A 19,406-nucleotide genomic window follows, 5' to 3' on the forward strand; every position below is an offset into this window, starting at 1 on the left:
ATACATTTTTGTATCCATCAAATTGGAAATATTACAATTAAAATGTAGAATATGCGTTATGCTGAAATATTATAATAAAATTGCTACATAAAGGATAAGGAATGTAATGAGTATTACTGCAATATTTGTTCTTGAATGAAGTTGAAGATGTAAAGAGAAACATAACAGCATAGCATCCATTAAGATTTGCCTCCCTCTTGTGGGCATATAATTGTACATTAAATGGAATCGGAGTTTACAAATGCATCTCATATGTCTGATGAGATCTATTTGGTTTCTGAAATTCTTACAAATATCTTTTGTGTTGATCAGAACAATTTATTGAGGTCTTGAGCGACTTGAGGGTGAGTAAATGACAGAATTTTTTTGGGTGAACTGGTCCTTTAAATGAGCAATAAACCACAGAGGAAAATGCAAACTAATGAAACGTTTGCAACATTTTGCACTTTAATCATTGTTTTCTTCAAAACCAACAACTCATTTCTTAGACATTTGTACACTATGTATATAAGAAATCAAAAATTAAAAGCATAAAGAAAGGATACATGTAGAAAAGTATTAAAAGTTTTTGGATGTCTCAACAAAATGAGAGTAGCTGCTTTTTGTTACTGTGAATGTTAAATTTGGATTCTCATGAACTATCAAACATGATCAAAGAAGCATTGCTGAGAAGCAAACTCTGAAGTAGACAGTTCCATACACACAAAAGCGGCATGTAAGGGTTTTATGTTCATTAAAACCAACATGTGCATTCAAATGGAAGATAAAAGACCACCAAATCACCCACCACATTTCATATTTCTTTTCTCCATTATGCTTGTATGAAACCTCTAGTTTTAATAGTCAAAATTATGCATGGAAGCCTGGAAGACAATCCTCAGCACTCAGCCAATGCATCACAAAAAAACTACATTAAAACACTGTGTACACAACATTCCCAGTACACAATGCAAAATAAAAATGAATAAGCAAACACAAAAAAAAACATTTACTTTAGTGACAGTATTCTCAAAAAGAATGCATTTCTGACATTTATTTTCATGAAGCACATCAGAACAAACAAAAGGAATTGTACTTCCAGCCACTTGACCTGGAATGTGAAAAAACGGCATCAGTTTGAGACTGACACTTTGGTGTTGGCCTACTTCTCCATCTTGCTCTGCAATGACATGCATGTCCCACCTGTGTCTATCTCTAAACCCCACCCCTCTACCCCTGAAGACAGGGACTCTGTGCTTCAATGATGGTCACGGTGTATCCACACACACTTTGGACAATTTTGCATGAATGAACACAAATCTGACATCACAGTACAAAATTTAACGTTACACCATTTATTCAAACGTGGCTCAAACAGCCCTTTGGAAATTACTGCGGGTGCAAATGCATGGTTACTTTACACAAAAACTAATTAAAGCAATGTACAGTCTCAATTGAAAAGCAGAGAAAACAGTGGCTTCCAACTACTAGTTACGCGGTGTGCAAAATTCGGTATGGTGGAAAAAGCCTAACCCTGTTTGTCAGAACTCTTGTCAACAGCTGTTAAGAAAAGCAGCTGGACAAGTCAGAATACAATTTTATCTGTGCATGTTAGGCTTCCAGAGAAAAAGCCGGGTCAAACTACAATGAACTTCAGAGAGACAAAGAAAAAATATAAAAGATAATATGAGTGAATGTCACTCAATTTGGCTCTCAGAAAGTATTCATATACCTCTTAGAATCATCTTCCGATACTAAATCTACCTAAGAGGACAATAAGAGCAAACGGAGCAGAGCAGTTCGATAAAGCAGCAAAAATTACACTATCCCCCATCTCCTCCGACCATAAAGCCAGAAGCTTCAACAACGTTCAGAGAATTCAGCTTGAAGTAAGCAGAACGCAACACCTTGGCATGTTCTGCTCGATTTGGCAGGATCTAACCCTGCTCGGCCCCTGTGGAGCAAGCGGGACGAGTGGAGGGAGAGACAAGGACTCATGATTTATTTCAAGTCCAAACTCTCTTTGGAGGTATGATCCAAGATAGGGAGACACTCGATCTATACAGTAAATATACATTTTGAATATCTGTAAAGATAAATATATTTAAAAAATGATGCAATCACATGCCACACTCTTATTCTTTAACTTCCATGCATATGCATTATATACAAATTGAAATACCCATTTTTACTTTTTTGCGTGTTCTAGTCCACCAACATTCTTGATTTTAAAAGGTCGCCAACCCATCAACATTCAGCAACCCAGATCCAGCCACATACAGCAACCATGGTCAGAAAAATTAAAGCCGTTTTGACAATAATGTCAATTTTCCACACACACAGATAAAGATTATGTAAAATAAAGTCAAACAGAATATCCACGAAACTGAAAAGGAAGGGAAAGATTACTAAGGGCAAGATTTCACAATGCACGCAAATGGAAGATGTTTCGCCTTTTGTTAGATTTCTCAGTCTAGCGCTTGGCGCTGCTAACAATTCTGTTGAACATTTAATATTTTTAACATTCTTTTTTATTTAAATATAATTTACTCTTATGCTTTGCATGAAACAAAACGGTGAAAAAATTATTCAACGCATGGCGGATTGCCAGGGAGATCTGTGCTGCTCTGTTTTCATTCTAGGGGGTGGAGTTTCTCTCAGAGAGTCTGTGATGTGGAGATGTAGCCTCAATCTTCAATGTACTCCCACAGGTCTTTGTCATAGCCTTCATGCACGTGTTGCAGCAACACTCTCCGTCTGCTCTCACAGTATCTGCATACAGCAATATTACAATATCACACAAAGTCTGAAAAACACAGAATAATCCATCAATTGGTAGAGCGTGGCGGCTGCTAGCGATGCCAGGGCCATGGGTTTGATCCAAATGGTCAAAAAAGACACATGCACGAATGTAAATGACATTTAAATCAAACCCCTTGTACACTTGCCTGTATTTATCTTGTACTTTCTGCTTAATGTCCTGTAGGGAATCCTGGGAGATGTCACGCTCCAGGTATCCAGACAGCACCTCTGTGGCATTCTCCAAATCCGCCTGGTTATTCTGGGCACAAACATTCAAAGCTGTAGGTTTACCCTATGCCATCGTGTTAATCGACATTTACTCACAATATCTTACCTCGAATATAATGGACTGGTTGTTCTTCTTGAGGTAGAATGCGAAGACGTAGGTGAACATAAGCGTCGATCGGCATTGGCAAAGCACATCCACGGCCTTTTTCAGGAACTGCACCTCGATCCACGACATATTGTGCTGCTGCATCTCCTCCATCTTCTGCTTGACCTGGGCGTACAGCTTGTGCTCAAAGCGCAAGCTCTGCATGTGGTTCATGTAGCGGTTGCAATAAAACAGGTACCTCTGCAAGGCCGCCCTGGAACGCTGCACGACACGCACGCATGCATGCAAAGACATGAACACACTGTTGATGTAAACCGTACTATGGGCTAATTTAAATACCACATGCAGCCACTCTCCAATAAGCCCATTATTTGCCTGTGTTTAAGTTATAACATTTACCTCTTGAGCATCCCTGGCTGCCTTGGCATCATCCTCGTTGTAACGATTACAATTGTACCTTTGGGTAAAAACACATCTGCACTGGTTTAATTTGCAGATAATATCTTAGTAATCAAAAACAAATGTTCTATAAGTCAGTAAAAGCTTTTTTCAAACATGTTGTGAAACAGTGGCGCTCAAAATGGCAGTAATGTTTTTTTCCCAGTTTGCCATTTATGTCTGAATGTAAGTGATCCCCAGCCACTCTCTAGGTTCTCCTATGTGGTTTTTGTACGTGATGGGTAAATATAAGATCACGGAAGACTGCATGGAACAAAGAGGAGGGACCATCTAGTCTTAGACCCCTCGGGTTTAGGTAGAAACAACTGATCAAGGATGTGTACTTTAGAAATGAAACAATGTGGTCTGCAGGAGAAGAGTTCAGAAATCTTATGGCATCTATAATACGGTTTATCATTTAGAAATGTACTTTCACATTAGAGTGTGTTTTGTCCACAACACAAATACATAAACACAGAAATACACTAAACCTACCAAGCAGAACCATGCGGCTCCCATGGCCCCAGGCAAACCCAGCAGAACTCTGCTTTGCAGTTTTGGTTCCGGCATACCATGTGGTTGCAGCCACCATCTTTCTCTATGGTGACGTGGCATTTCGGACATTCCTGTCATATAACAGAAAGATCTCAGTTATGGGTCAGATGAGACAGGGAACGATCTACATCAAAGCCTAACCACCGACCTTCGTATTTGCAGCTATCCAGTTTGATGTCTCGCTGTCATCGTCACATTTCTTAATCCATTTCCTTAGCCACTGGATAAGAAGAAATGAAAGAAGGCCGATAGACATACATTCGTTTATTTACTGTTCGACTAACAAAGTGATGGATTAATGCCACATAACAATCCCTTTCCCGCTCATTCTCCTTCACAACTCCTTCCTGGTGGAACATTCTTCCTAACTCGGTCCGGTCAACCACATCTCTCACAACCTTCTAAAGACTACTTAAAACCCATCTCTTCTGTGAATACTTGCCAGACAAATGAGAAAAAAAATGTATGTACACTAACCCTCTCTCTTTCTCTCAACAGGTAGTGGTCTAGCTTTTGTTGAAACTAGCTACTTTGTATAAGCACCTATTGTATTATCGCTCCTGTGTGACATATGGCTCATTGCTCCCTGAACTCTTTATAAGTTGCTTTGGATAAAAGAGTATACTTAATGACTAAATGTAAACATTATTTAAAAGCTAAATATTAAATAGTAAGATTATGTGTCAATGTTTTTAAAGGCTTAGATGTTCTCTCAAGAGAAATGATTGTAATCCCCATATGAAAATCATAAGGGTATTGAAGCTTCCTTTGTTTTTGCCAAGACTGCCCCACAATAACAAGGCAAGTCTCTGAAGAGTCTCTTAATGCTCAGAGAAGGAGATCTGCTCGCATTCTTTTCTTTGTTCACCCAGAAAACCGCTTGCTACCCTGCTTTTCACTGCAATTTCTTCACTCAACAGGTGCATTATTTTTGTTCTGTTATTGGCATATTTTAGAAAGGGTGCATTATCGGGTCAAGCTAGGACATTAAAAAGTTGTTTTGCTGTCCCAGACAGAGATAAGATAAGCCAGGACTAGGCGTTGGTTAAAGTAGGATATTTAAGAGGTTTTTAAAAACATAGTTTACAAAAAACATTACAGTGTGAATAATCCTGAGCCAAAGAATCACACTGATATATTTTAAGTTTGTTTCCATCAATACACCCCTTACATTTAAGTTTGTCTTGTTGTCTGGACATAGGCTTAAATCCTGCTTAAAATATCAGTTTATTTGCTCAGAAGTAAAAAAAACACAGGCAATTTTTTGTTGACAAAAAGTGAACAAAAAACAACACACACAACCATGTGTTTAAACACGTAAGACCCCCATTTTATTATTCTGGCAAAACATCAGAAAGATTGAGTGTGTGCACTGCCGAACATACCTTACACTTGACTGGATCATGCCAATTTTCTCCACAGTTGAAGCTATAAATGAATGAGAGCACATTAGTATTCTCTTGAAGTCTTAACATTTCTAAAGAACATTTCCCCCCACGTAAATTTATGACCTGTATTTGATTGAAAAAAAAACTTGTCTGTACTTCTGACCTAATAGTTAAAAATTCTGTCATCATTTATTCCCCCTCTTGTCATTGCAAACCTGTTGTGACTTTCTTCCTTCCGCAGAACACAAGAAGATATTTTAAAGAATGTTGCTAACAACGATGGTACCCATTCACTTCTGTTGTATAGACAAGCCGTTGTTTCGTTAACAACATTCATTAATTATCTTCTTTTGCGTCCACAATATCTTGTTCAGTGTCTTACCAGAACTGCCGACCACACTTGCATCGTACAGGTTTGGCATCTGGGTACTGAACTTTGACAACGTGATGACAGTCAGGTGCCGGACACCATTTTAACAGTCGGTTGCACTGAAGAGGAAAGATTAGAATGAAGAAGCATAAATAACTGTACCAACTTATCCCACATCTTACTCTCAGGTAGAAAAAGGAAAATAAATGCCAGATGGAATGAAATCCTACCTCTACAAAACTATTGGTTATTAAATGCTGGTACTTCAACTTCACTTTTGACTCTGTAATCAGTCGCCTGCGGAAAAAATCTGAAATATTTACATTACTGACAAAGCAGACATGCTTCCAGACACTATATTTATAACACATTTAACAACAAGTGTGAACAAAAAGATCAGAACCGGCATCGTGACAGTAGCAGGAATGTAATATGTAGGTTAACACAGCTGTGCGGATCCAGAATAATCAGATCCAATGAACAGGAAGTGTTGTGACTCACACCTGCGAGGCAGGACAACAACATTTCTGGCTAATTCTGACTCAAATTGAACTCTATCAGTTCATCTCTGCCATAGCATACCTCAGGTCACGTCCTTTCAGAACTGCAAGCTGTGCTTTAACATAAGCTTAGAAAAACCAATCCAATGACACTTTCAGATATCTCAGCAAGCAGTTGTGATTTGGCCAGGATGAGACAACCTACTCATACTTAAGTGTAAATACAAAATATATTAAAACTCTCATAACGGATTTGCTTTGATGCCACCCCAGATATATGACTTTCTTTCTTTAGTTGAACACAATCCATTTTATATTGAGCATCCTTGGCCTTGCCCACCCTAGCTTTGTAATGCAATCTCATGGGGGCCATGTTGCAAAATACAGCTTAGTAAGATTTAAGCAAAACTTGATGTAATTGTGGCCAGATGTTCCTGCTGATTTGAAATGTCTTATCACATCTGATCAAATTTACGTGAAGTGTATTCAAATCCCAGGGGACAGAAAACTCACAGTTCATTAACATTATGCATAGTCACATTGCAATAAGAACAATGATTTGTTTCTCAAACACTCACATGACTGTGTTGTCATCCACCAGAATATCACAGCTATGAGCAGGACAGGAAATGGTCTAGAAACAAACAAGCTTGTGTTACAACAGTACAGAGAAACAGCAAGGGAGAACGGATAAATCTAAATAACTGCTGGATTTACAGCAGCCAATGAGCTTTGCAGAGACGGTCAGGCTCAACTGACAGACTATTAATGCTGTCATACGAGCTGCATGCAAATAAAACCTGCAAATTCAGCAGGTTAAATAAATAATCAAACACACAGGACGTTTCTAGAAAGCTTTGTGTTGCACAACATGACGCTATAGACAAAGAGAAGGCCGTGGTCTGGAGACATTGGGTGGTCTAGTACCTGTAGGCTTAAAACGTACCTGTCCCATTCCTTCCTCTATGATTTTGGTGGTCAAGTAATCGCCCCAGCACTGCATGCAGAACTTGTGCCCACATTCCAGACCGGTGAAATACTGCAAAACAGAAATCATCAAATCCAAATTTACAAGAAGTTACACATAACAAAAAGAGCATTTTCAAACAATAGTGTACATGCTTGTTAAAAAAACTGCATGTTGCGAAATACCCTATGCTTTAAATGTCTTTTTTTAAGGGGACAGTTCACCCAAAAATAAAAACGATGTCATCATTTACTCAAATTTGAGATGTTACAAATCTGTTTACATTTCTTTGTCCTGATAAACACAAAGATATTTGGAAGAATTCTTATAACCAGACATTGTAACTAAAGAGAAAGTAATTCATGACAGAATTTTCATTTTTGGCTGAAGTATCCCTTTAAGGCAGGGTGCTCGTGGTTTCCTTATAAAGAGTGCTCAAAATCGAATCTTAAATAAATAGCTAACAGGTATTTTTTCTGCCCCTGAAACACAATAGGCCTTGTTCTCTTAAACAGATCGATATAGCCAACAAGACTGTTGTTTTGGTTGAGATAAAAATCTTACAAAGCAGTTATAAACAGGTGACAGATTAGTCAGCCATTTATCTCTTCCACTTACAAAGTATCCCATCGTCCTGCCTTTGGCCCCTGAACACATGGAAATGAGAACCTGACATAAGATGCAATTAAATAACCAACCAATCTGATTTCATACGGCTTTGATTAAGGCCTTTGGCTTTCAAGTCAACGTTAAATAAATGCGAGCCCAACGTTGCCAGATATCTGCATTGTGCGACTTCAAATGAACCTCAAAAAAGCTACTGTGCTTTTCTCGAGAATTCACATGGAAGTGACACAGGAACTACCACTGAATGCCACTACAGTTAAAAAGGCAAGTTTCAAAGCCATAAACGGAACAGTTTCCCAATCCCGGCCGCTGCTTAAAGGAATTGGTCACTTTCAACATACATTGTCATGATAATTTAATCACCCCTGTTGTCATCCAAGATGTTTATGTATTTTTTTCTTTAGTCGAAAATAAATTAAGGTTTTTGATGAAAACATTCCAGGATTATTCTTCATATAGTGGACTTCAATGGACTCCAAACGGTTGAACTACAAAATTACAGTTTCAGTGCAGCTGCAAAAGGACTTAAAACAATACCAGATGAATAAGGGTCTAATCTAGCTAAACAATCGGTCATTTTTTAAAGAAAATAAAAATGTATATGCTTTATGAACACAAATTCTCTTGACATAGGTGGAAGTACAGAGTCCGTGTTTACAAGTCAAACGCCGTTTACAAAAAAAAAGGGGGTTAAAAGGTAAAACAATGATCTAGGACGCTTTTGAACTTTGAGAAGATGAGACGGATTTTTCGCCCGCCCTTCCCATGTCAAGCGTGACCTTTTCGGCGTAATTTCGCATTATCGTGAGCGCGCTTTGCAGAACAGAGCAAGGCGAGCATTTGTGTTTATAAAGCATACACATTTTTATTTTGTTTAGAAAATTACATAACATTTCGCTAGATAAGACCCTTATTCATCGTCTGGTATCGTTTAAAGCTGCACTGAAACTGTAATTTTGACCTTCAACCATTTGGAGTCCATTGAAGTCCACTGTATGGAGAATATTCCTGGAATGTTTTCATCAAAAACCTTCATTTCTTTTCGACTAAAGAAAAAAATACATCATGGATGACAAATGGGGTGAGTAAATTATCATGAAAATGTATGTTGACAGCAAACAATTCCTTTAATCCAGAGCTGTCTTTTCAGATGGCCGCTGTACTTCATGACGAAGCAGATCACAACAAGGCAAGAATCATACATGCTATGTTTCTCAAGGTTCCATGCAAATCCACAAAGACATTTTGGTTCCTCTGCTCCGCTGCTTTGTATACAGTTGGAGTAATCCAGTGAAGAGATTAGCTTGGAAAGCGGCTCATTAGAAATCCTTCTTGCCGGCTGAGGCACAGTTTTGCACGGCGATGAGCGTCTACCAAAACATAGATTTCAAAATAATACTGAACACCACCACACATCTCCCACAATGCAACAAAATGTATGTTTCAGAAAAAAACAGTTTGCATTGCTAAAAGAACACCCACTGAAATCTTTCTACAAAATAAGCAGGCCCAGATGGAATTTTCCGCCATGTTTGCTGCACTGATTCAGGGGGTTGCACAGAAGTCGAGTGGACGACGGACGTTTCAATTCTGAGAACTTTAATCCTTGTGGGCTGCCTGCAAGTCATTGGCACGGCTTCAGTTGAAACGGATTATTCAGAGGCCATGAAAGCGATTCTGCTGGGAGGTACTGACCGAGTTAGGATAGTTGAGATAGCAGATCTGACACGGCATGTCCTGTGCGGACGATCTTGTGTTCATGAGGCGTGTCCGAGACTTCTTGCTGGGATTTATAACGTGACACTCTGAAAACAGCTTGTCCAGGTTACCGTCAAAATACCTGCGGAGATGCATGTTAGTTTCTTCAAAAGTTGTTTATGCTGAGCGGAAAAACACAGGAGTGAACAATTACCTTTCCATCAGCTTTTCTTTATCCCAGTTGAAATGACTAAGTAATATTCTAGTGATTGTGGCAGGATTCTGCAACGAGAGAGATATGCATGCTGTTTAATACACAGAAAAAACAAGATCACAAACAAAACACAACAAGCTCAACATTGTCATCTAATCATTTTTAAAGTATTACATAACTAATTTGTTTCTTTCATATGACATATCAGACAGTAATGTGCATAGTACCATGACGTTTTTTTCAACCAAATACATTTTATATTTAATTAGTATTACTTCTGTCCACCATTCATCAAAACCAAAACACAGACTCCACATTAATTTAATGGCTGTCTACCACGTCATCCTCTGTTTAGATCATAAATATATGTCTAACACATTAAAAATACCTTTAGGTTGTTATTTTTTCTACTAAAAAGACCCCTAACTGCATTTTGACTTTCTGGAAAGAAAGGTAACATCCTCAGAGCCGTAAAGCCATGATTTACACTGTATTACTATTTACACAACAGAGTTTCCCCTCGCCCTGTCAATGAGACAAAGCTTGATCTGCAATTCTCTTATCAAGAAGGTTATCTGGACCAACATGTCAAGGTGTATGTCGACAGGTAGTCCAAACGAATGGTTATTTAACCTTAACTATGTAGAAACAGATTTCAGGTGCAACACTGACCCGGGGCAAAAACCCAGGGGGCTTTAATATAATACAATGTTGGCTGTATGAATTGAACACCGTGCTTCTTTTTAACATTTATGTTATCTTGCACATTATTACAGTACGTACATGTAAACACAATAAAGGGCAACTGTTGACCACACTGAACAGATAGATTACGGAGTAGTAAAAGGGATAGTGCACCCAAAACATTTCTATTTCATCATTTAATTGTGTCTCATCTCATCATGTTTACTCATGTCATTTCAAACTTGTATGTCTGACGTTCAACATTGGCTCCCCATTGACTTTCACTGTATGAATGCAAAACCACTAAGACATATCTGTTCCACAGAACAAACAGTCATATACAGATTTAGAATACCATGAGGGTGAATAAATGATGACCATTTTATCTTGTCATATCATATTTTTTGGTAAACTATCTCTTTTTTACGATATTAGCTGAAAATACCCTTGTCAATACCTAGTTCATTACAAACCAGTATATGAATACTGTCGAGGACCAACAAACTACTGGAGAGGAGTAAAATCTCCAGATGCTGTCTTTCAAGAGGGAGTTATTACTCCAAAAAGCGTGTGGCTTTGCCAATGCAGCAGAAAACAAGTATCTTTATAGCTAAATTCACTTTGATGGCCTATTTTTGTGGCGTTTAATCAACCATGAATGATACCTCGCGACTTAACCCATAGCACTTTCACCAACCAGCCCTAAAGACATGAAACGTGATGACATCCCACTGTTGTCTTTGATGTGTTCCATGGTCTGCTAGTGGTCAGCTGGTATGATCACCAAGAAAATTATAATATTTTGCTCCATCAATGTGGTTGTATGATGCAAACGTGCAGCCATTTGTCGTGTTAATGAAGTTGGGGGTATTTTTCACCACTATGCAGGTGAACTGAAAGCTGTTTAAGCATCTTATGCAATTACCGGATGTGTTAACCAAGTCCTTGGTTCACTCTTAAGAACAGGGATAGACCTGGCTGACGCAAACATGCACCATCACGTTGATCATAAAGATATATTTACCCTAATTACGTTACAATTCTCATTTCCGTTCCCTTCAAACGAACACCTTAGGTTTCTGACCCAATTTTACCTTCTCTAGTGTTGCCAGCGAAAGCAAAGTTACACAGAACGGTTTAAAAAGCCCTCTTATATTATAGGACGATCTGAGCCTAAAGCATGACCCTAAAACACTTACCTGGATGACCTCGTTGACCTCCCTGATACACTCCACCATATGCTGCAGGATCTGCTCGGCGGTGAGAACTTCAAAGCGGTAGTCTTCCTCATCCTGTCCGGGCCCGCTGCCTCCCGTCTCCCCGCAGTCGTCTCGGTCTCCACCGGCCACCACCGGATCGACAAGCTCCACATCCCCGAGCTCCAGGGTGTCGTCCGCGGGCTCCTCATCCCCACTGTCTTCGCTGCATTCCTCGTCATCGTCGTATTCATAATTGTAACCCTCGTCCGAGTCCATGGCTGGGTTGCGTTTAGTGTTGTGACACGCCAAAGCGAGATTAGCTTGATGGCTGTCTTTTGAGAGATAAAGCGAGACCAATTGAAAATACTTCTTTAGCTTGCTAGCATTGCACCGTTCACAGTGGCAGAGAAAACAACAACAGAGGAGCGACGCTGCTGCTGGGCCAACAAAGAGACGCAGCGTCACGGGCCGACGCTCAATGACGTAATGTACGTGGTCAAATAACACGCATTTTAAATAAAGTTTCTTCAAAATTGAGGATAAGCCAATCGCCATTTACGTATGTGAGTTCACAGTGCAGACATTTACAGTTTTAATAATAAATTGTTGCTCAGATGTTCATTGCTCAAGTATCAAAATAGGGTCATATATACGATATAGTAACTATAGGTTATACATTCGGGAACATTATACCATATAGATTAAATCTAAAATTAAATACACTGTATTCAATTGTATTTATTTCCTTATTCATTTCTACCGTGTCACTTATTTCCCTCTCCATTCAATGTATTTCGTTTTTACATCACCTACTATCTGTTTTAATACATTAACAAGTACGATGTGAACTTTGGTATTATTGTGAATGCTACGGGCCATGGCAATAAAGTTTTTTCTGCATATCTATGATAAAAGCAGGTGAGTGTTAAAATCAAGATGCACCTAGACTGTTTTTCGTAAGGTAGGCCTTGGTGTGATTTGTCAAAGTATTTATTTCTGTTGACTTCAAACACTTACCGTCTGATTACTAAAAGCTCATTTAATAGACGAGACGAGCTGAACAGCAAAATCCACAGCCCCGGAAATTCCTTCTATCTGGTGTTGCGCTGTCCTGTTGTTAAAAAGCGGAACTAAAGGTACGTAATGTTGTTTCTACCGGACCCATTTTAAGATAGTACGCGTTCTCCCGTTGCCGTGGCAGCAAGAACGTTTGGGCGATTCAGGATGGATGCCCGAGAGCAAGGTACAGAATCATTTTGCAATAAATGCAGAAATGTTAACATATCACTAGGGAATTGTATTTTGTGACCAACAATGCAGCCGTTTGTTCCCTACCGTCATGAGGTTCTAGACAACGCTGACACGCGCCAGCCATGCACCTGAACAACCAGCTTATTGAAATCAGTTCACGATTGTTTACGTATTGGTAGTTTACGTTCGCAGGTTAATTGTATTGCTTTGTCAATTGCATCAAAGGGTCTTTGCTTATCCAAGCTTTATGAAACCCCACAGATCTGCTGGTTGGCAACGAGAACATAGTTGAGATGCAGAATGTGGAGGAAGAGGACTTTGCTATTTCAAAGTTAGTGGACTCTTTTTTTAACGACGGGTGCTTGTGTGTCATTTTAGCAAATGTATGCATACTCAATTTTGTTTCCTTAGATCATCAGACGCTGATGCAGAATTTGACATGATAATTGGGAACATCGAGGATATTATAATGGGTATTCCTTTTGTATTTTGCTCAATTATCACCTACTAGTATTCTATCAAAACCTGAACCTGGTGTATTTTGTATAATAACATGAGGGTGTGTAATTGTCACAACACTCTTCTCCTTTTCTTTATGACAACTAAGAGTAATTGCATTACTCTTTTTTTCTGTTTTCTGGTAAAATGTGATCTACACATGCACAAGTGTATGTAACCAAATAATTATGCCTGTTGTCAAACTGACATATGCACTTTTCTTTACAGAGGATGAATTCCAACATCTTCAGCTGTCTTTCATGGAGAAATATTACCTTGAGTTTGATGACTCTGAGGAAAACAAGCTCAGCTATACACCTATTTTTGACGAATATGTGCGTAGTACTTTTTGAGCATTTGCCATATATTTATGTCACCTGTTGAAATGGAAATGCTTAACTCTCATTTACGAAACTGCTTTTCAGATCGAGATCCTAGAAAAGCACTTAGAACTGCAGCTGATAGAGCGAATTCCTGGTTTCAACATGGATGCTTTCACAGTTTCACTTAAGTATGTTGCATACATGCTCCTGCCTTTCTATGCGTGTGTGTATGGTGCGTAGCTTGATGCTGACAATAGTTCAATTTTATTTTTTTCAGTATAAAAAATAATGTGACTGTTGTCATGTTAATGTTTCATTAGACTAGTTCCAAACTGTTTATAAAGAGATCCCCAATCTAGTAGGTATTAGGTGAGCCATTTTTTTCTGGAGAGCCATCATCCAGCAGTGTTTTGCTCCACCCCTCATTAAACACATTTGAACAAGGTCGTCAGCACTACCTTAAGATTACAAGCATGTGTCTTGAAACTAGGCTGGATCTTAACACTGTTGCATGGTGACCCTCTTGAAACAGGGTTTAAGATATTCTTTTTTATGTTATACACATAATGTACCACTAGATGGAGATCTAGTTAAGGAGCAAAACAGGGACAATGAGAAGGATTTGAATAGAGCAATAATCCATGTAATGGTTACAATGAAAAGCTGTTTTAGTTATGCTTTCCCTCTTATTTCTATCAATTTGTAATTTCTCTCTCTTTTTTTACTTAGACAGCACAAAGATGAAGTCTCAGGTGATATACTTGACATGCTGCTGACTTTTACTGACTTTATTGCCTTTAAAGAGATGTTCATTGATTACAGAGCAGTAAGTACAAAACTGTTTATTTCTTTATACTACAAAATATAGGTTATCAATATAGTCGGCGTATTGTTGTTTTTTGGCTCCAACACAACCTTAAAACTAAATGTAACTTCTATTATGCTAAACCTAAGACATTTATTTCATACTACAATGAACAGAATCTATAAACTATAGAAGCGATAAAAAGTTTAGGAACTTATTTGTCCCATCGTCTTTTTATAGGAAAAGGAGGGTCGAGGATTGGACCTTAGTACTGGACTGGTGGTGAAGTCATTAAATTTGGTTTCTTCTGCATCTTTGACCTCCAACATGGCCTCACAATCCAGCTGAACCAATGAAACTGGCATCTCATGTAAATAAACTGGATTACTCAACATAGATGATTACCCTTCTTTTAGAAAGATAAATAGTTATTGTAAATTCCTTTTTGACATATCTCAGATGAATATGTTCAGTTTGACCGAAGGGAATCCATTTGTATTTTAGGTTAATGTTTAAACATTCAGGTAAACTCATTTCTTGGTCGATATGATTTCTCTGACAGTATTCTCGTGATCTCCTTGGTCACTTAGTTCATAAAATATAATTAATTTCACTTTAAACAGTAAAAAAGGGTATTCTATAATCTGCCTGATCATTATAATTCCAGAAGCCTCCTTTTAGTCATTCACAAGCTTCTCACAAGATGTTAAAAATACTATTTGTAACAATATGTTGTCACAACTTCTCAGACTTTAGCTGGAAGATCACTGATAATGGGCATTTTAAAATATTTAGACACTATCCAAATAATTTCATAATTTGTGTATGTTTAATGTAATGTATTTTCTGGCAGTTATGTTAAAGATGTCGAAGATCCCAAATCTACACTTTGAAAATAAGAAACAATGACTCGATTCCAACTCTTCCACATAGTAGTTTTGCTGATGTTTACAGTACAAGTTTCAGTCCTTTAACTCCTCTCTCTTCACTTAGAACTTTTTACTTAGATGTTGTGGAACTGTATATTGGTTTATTTTGTGTGTATATATATGTAGACTTGTATAGAGATGAGTGTGTATGTGTATGAAAGAAATAAAGAAAATTACATTTGATCGGAAATGGTCATAATGGCTTCAAACGATTCAAAATGAAGCAAGCTATTTCTGAGAAATGTTGTTGATGGTAGAAGAGAGAGAGAGAGCAAGCAATCATTTGTTAAATATCAACTTTCTCTGAAATAGCTTACTGTGGCTTTAGGAAAGATATGTATCACTTATCACAATACATATTTGCTCATGGCTTTTGGCATATCTTACAAAAATAGTGTGTGCTATGGGTGGGGGTGGTGTTTTTGTACATACAATGCCCATGTCACAAACCATCTTCTGTAGGGATTGCGCTGGACATAGTTCACACAAGTAATGTCACTAGTTGCAGTATAGCAGGGTATCCTCACGCTGACATTACTGAAGAGGTTTTTCAGTGACACCTAATGATGTCCTTCTTGAAGTGTCCTCATACAGGGAATGTGTAGATCCACAATGACTGTATGTTCAACAGAGGGCGTCTACACAGGAACTGTGGTCCCAGCTGCGTTTTGTCCATCCCCCTTCCAGCCCAAATAGGCAAAGAAGCTGCTAGCTGCATATAATAGGGTCACCAAGATGGCAAAAAACTGCAAGACAAAATATAATGTTTATACCAATATTATGATGACAATTCTTCATTCAATGAGTTGGTATAATGTGGAGTTTAACAATGGACAGGTTGTGTTTTTTATTCCAGTTGATTTCTCAGTGACACCATTTTGGTTAAAAACGCTTGTTTCAGCTATTGGTTTTAAGAGCACATAATGGTTTGGATAACAAGGTGGCTGAGTGATTATTTCGCGGGTATGAAGGTTAAAGACTTTTTATATGGAACTTAAGCTGTAAACCTTTACATGCAGAGGAGGTAAGACCTGCTATTACTATATTCCATTAAAGGTCTGTCATGTGCTTCAGGACAATTTATCTTGGACTCTATGTTGTTTACAGCCTTACTTCTCCACAACCTTCAGTCTTAAAGGGATGGTCCACCCAAACATGTTTTGTCGTCAATTACTCACCTTCTTGTCATTTCAATCCTGTATGACTTTTTTCTTCGCCGAACACAAATGAGACATTTTGAAGAAATTTGATATCCGAACAGCGGCGACACCCATTCACTTCTATTGTATGGACACAAAACCAATGCAAGTGAATAAGTGTCGGTGTCCTAAAATTTCATCCTGTTTATGTTACAATAATCAGATTTTCGTTCTTAAATCATCCTACATGTTTATTATACTTGTAGGAAAATCTGAAAGGGTATTTTTGGTGTAAACTCATTCTGTGTTTATTTTGTCGAAGTTCTGTAGATTATAAACAATTTTGTGCTGCGGTAGGAAAATCTAACTGGACAATTCGAGAGAAACCAACATTTTTTTAAAAATATCTTCTTTTTTGTTATGCCGAAGAAAGTCATACAGGTTTGTAGTGACAAGAGGTTGAGTAAATGATTTTGGGGAAAACTATCACTTTAATGCTTCCTGCTTTTATATTCATCGTACCTATTTGAAAGTAACCATCGCCTTAAAACCTGGTAGCTTCGTACATTTATTGTGGCTTTGGCATGGCATTGGTTATGACAAATATGTTTAATCAACATTTCTTTAACATTTCCTGCTCTGCTTAGGGTCTTGGGCGTTGCTAATATTTCAATCACCTGACTCGGGTAAGCAGAGTGACGCCACGCTGTTATCAGTGGGTGTTTCACAGAAAAGTCTTCGAAATGCACAGTAGGTCACACCTCGGAAGTACTCTGTAAAATCATGTGCATGTGTGGAATGACTTACTGCAGAAGCTCCTAGATGACCGTGTTGAGAATAACCAGGGCCCGGCACCGATATCGCATCAGTTAAAAAGGCACTTATGTACAGAACAGTTGCAGCCACGTAGAACATCAAGAGCTAAAAAATTGGAAGAAAAGGAATTCAAATATAAAAACGTTTCCAGGATGTTTATAACATTGTTTTGAACAGTGAAATGTTGTGATAAAGTGTCTCACCACCAAAGGCCAGGGCATTGAGGGCAGCTTCTTTTCCAAACCCAGTAATAGAATGACAAACAAGATGATGCTTAGAAGCCACAGTGACACGCTGACAAACATCACCCAGCCATAGGCAGGATACCAGGTGTACTCAGTACTGGCAATCAGTGCCCATGTCAGTAATCCAAAAAACTAAGAAAAGTTAGAGATGGCGCATGGTCAACATTCAAAAACAATACAAGGCTGGAGTTACAGTACATCTAATCAAAAATAAAATACTGCATGAGGTCTATATTCACCTAGAAGAGCTTTCATAGAAACCTAATTGTCTATATGGTCAGTTGTAGCAATGGCAGCATCATGGGTTTGGTTTCATTGGCATGCATGGACCAATGCAACATAATATGCAACCTTTAATATCACTTTAGATAAAAGCATCTGCAACATGCATAATGCTCCGGCACACATAGAAGTGAACGCAGACATATAAACATTTCTTGTGTTTCACTGTCAACAATGACTGTTATTTTTAGCATAAGTATTGTTTGTCCTCGTGAATGTTTAGTTCCTAGAATCAAATGGTGCGAATGGCATTAATTTGTACAATGATTATAAAAGGTTCATTATCAATTATTTATCTTATAAAGGTCTCTTATTTCACTGTGCGTGACTGACACAAAATACCTGACAAACAACTATTTCAAATCAAGCATACTGTGAGATATACTTATAATTTTAGAAATAAATATAGAAACCTTTTAGGTTCAAGTTTCAATAAACCTTACAGCTAATTATTTCCTCATTGTCATATTCTAGTTCTTTTTATTTTATATTTCACGTTTGTGATGTTTATATAGAAACATGTTAATAAGTACAGCTGAATTTTGTTGACTTGAGCTTTATCTGCACTTGTGTTTACTCAATGAAGTTATACAAGCGGCACAATACAAACTCTAAATCCACCCCCAGACAAGCCCCGTGGAAGCATGCAGTGCCGTCGTTTGTTATTAAGCTCACATTGACATAATATCTTGAGTTGTACGGCCTGCTTTGTTTTATCAAACAACAGCTCTTCGTATCAGTCAGCCAGAGCATATACAATTTTTACGTTAATACTGACATTATACCACAGACACACATAGACATAGACATAGAGAAGTTGAGAAAACACTGAAAGGTGAACATAAAGGTTTAACAGGATAAAAGACTACAAAACATCCACATAGGTAATAAATAAAATAGTATGGAAAGTAGAAAGAATATTTAGTTTCCATCAACTTACAATCTCAAGCAGAAGTAAGATACCGGGAATGCTCTTGATGAAGTTCACATCAACATAAGATGGGATTTCAAGTCTTCTTTGAGTCTCAACTGGGCTTGTCTGAGTGTTTACCTTACCAGGAAAATCTGCCATTTCTTTGTAGTGTAAAACAGTCACCTAAAAAAAAGGTTTTTGAGTGTAGTGTATAAAAACCACAGAGACAAGCTAAACCAGGTAATCCAGATGACTAGCAACTCAGCCTCAGGTAAAACTCTCTCTCTCTCTCTCTCTCTCTCTCTCTCTCTCTCTCTCTCTCCTTCCCTCCCTCCGTCCCTCCCACACTCCCATACACTTTGTCACCCTCCCTCTGTTAACATTCATAAACCTATCTGGCAAATACATCTACCCGGTGTAATAAAAACGTTTGTAAGTGAGCTGTAATAA

The 19,406-nt window shown here is 38.1% G+C and overlaps 3 protein-coding genes across 6 annotated transcripts; 1 reads left to right on the forward strand and 2 right to left on the reverse strand.

The window, feature by feature from the left end:
* Positions 1-420: 420 nt before the first annotated feature.
* On the reverse strand, positions 421-12,897 carry arih1 (ariadne ubiquitin-conjugating enzyme E2 binding protein homolog 1). The gene is made up of 15 exons (XM_079465732.1): positions 12,773-12,897; positions 11,756-12,087; positions 9,873-9,940; positions 9,656-9,800; positions 7,313-7,405; positions 6,945-7,000; positions 6,097-6,163; positions 5,879-5,985; positions 5,494-5,536; positions 4,257-4,328; positions 4,049-4,179; positions 3,515-3,572; positions 3,116-3,376; positions 2,928-3,040; positions 421-2,751 (listed from the first exon to the last, which is right to left on the reverse strand). The coding sequence occupies exons 2-15, from the start codon at positions 12,029-12,031 to the stop codon at positions 2,667-2,669; spliced, it is 1,575 nt and encodes a 524-aa protein (XP_079321858.1). The 5' UTR covers positions 12,032-12,087; positions 12,773-12,897; the 3' UTR covers positions 421-2,666.
* arl2bp (ADP-ribosylation factor-like 2 binding protein) lies at positions 12,280-15,959 on the forward strand. 4 transcript variants are annotated; one of them, XM_079465736.1, is made up of 9 exons: positions 12,280-12,318; positions 12,671-12,716; positions 12,802-12,891; positions 13,268-13,337; positions 13,418-13,479; positions 13,733-13,839; positions 13,930-14,015; positions 14,557-14,653; positions 14,873-15,748. In XM_079465736.1, the coding sequence occupies exons 4-9, from the start codon at positions 13,300-13,302 to the stop codon at positions 14,978-14,980; spliced, it is 498 nt and encodes a 165-aa protein (XP_079321862.1). In that variant the 5' UTR covers positions 12,280-12,318; positions 12,671-12,716; positions 12,802-12,891; positions 13,268-13,299; the 3' UTR covers positions 14,981-15,748. The 4 variants fall into 4 exon arrangements, with proteins under 4 accessions (XP_079321862.1, XP_079321860.1, XP_079321861.1 ...); XM_079465734.1 differs by having other exon boundaries at positions 12,282-12,318; positions 12,790-12,891; XM_079465735.1 differs by having other exon boundaries at positions 12,313-12,673; positions 12,790-12,891.
* On the reverse strand, positions 14,597-19,268 carry pllp (plasmolipin). The gene is made up of 4 exons (XM_079465738.1): positions 18,984-19,268; positions 17,720-17,893; positions 17,508-17,621; positions 14,597-16,307 (listed from the first exon to the last, which is right to left on the reverse strand). The coding sequence occupies exons 1-4, from the start codon at positions 19,113-19,115 to the stop codon at positions 16,200-16,202; spliced, it is 528 nt and encodes a 175-aa protein (XP_079321864.1). The 5' UTR covers positions 19,116-19,268; the 3' UTR covers positions 14,597-16,199.
* Positions 19,269-19,406: the final 138 nt, after the last annotated feature.

Source organism: Barbatula barbatula, assembly GCF_947034865.1.
Source record: "Barbatula barbatula genome assembly, chromosome: 10".
Lineage (NCBI taxonomy): Eukaryota > Metazoa > Chordata > Actinopteri > Cypriniformes > Nemacheilidae > Barbatula > Barbatula barbatula.

What these genes read in the sequence shown, in the direction of transcription:
- pllp (XM_079465738.1), bottom strand. Translation starts at nt 19,115, where the DNA reads ATGGCAGATTTTCCTGGTAAGGTAAACACTCAGACAAGCCCAGTTGAG. An exon ending in CAATGCCCTGGCCTTTGGTG is followed by an intron (nt 17,622 to 17,719) that starts GTGAGACACTTT and finishes CCAATTTTTTAG; the next exon opens with CTCTTGATGTTCTACGTGGC. An exon ending in GTCATCTAGGAGCTTCTGCA is followed by an intron (nt 16,308 to 17,507) that starts GTAAGTCATTCC and finishes TTTGTCTTGCAG; the next exon opens with TTTTTTGCCATCTTGGTGAC.
- arl2bp (XM_079465733.1), top strand. An exon ending in CATCGAGGATATTATAATGG is followed by an intron (nt 13,480 to 13,732) that starts GTATTCCTTTTG and finishes TTTTCTTTACAG; the next exon opens with AGGATGAATTCCAACATCTT. An exon ending in GCTTTCACAGTTTCACTTAA is followed by an intron (nt 14,016 to 14,556) that starts GTATGTTGCATA and finishes TTTTTTACTTAG; the next exon opens with ACAGCACAAAGATGAAGTCT.
- arih1 (XM_079465732.1), bottom strand. Translation starts at nt 12,031, where the DNA reads ATGGACTCGGACGAGGGTTACAATTATGAATACGACGATGACGAGGAA. An exon ending in ATGATCCAGTCAAGTGTAAG is followed by an intron (nt 4,329 to 5,493) that starts GTATGTTCGGCA and finishes CTTCTTATCCAG; the next exon opens with TGGCTAAGGAAATGGATTAA. An exon ending in GAGCCGCATGGTTCTGCTTG is followed by an intron (nt 3,573 to 4,048) that starts GTAGGTTTAGTG and finishes TTTTACCCAAAG; the next exon opens with GTACAATTGTAATCGTTACA.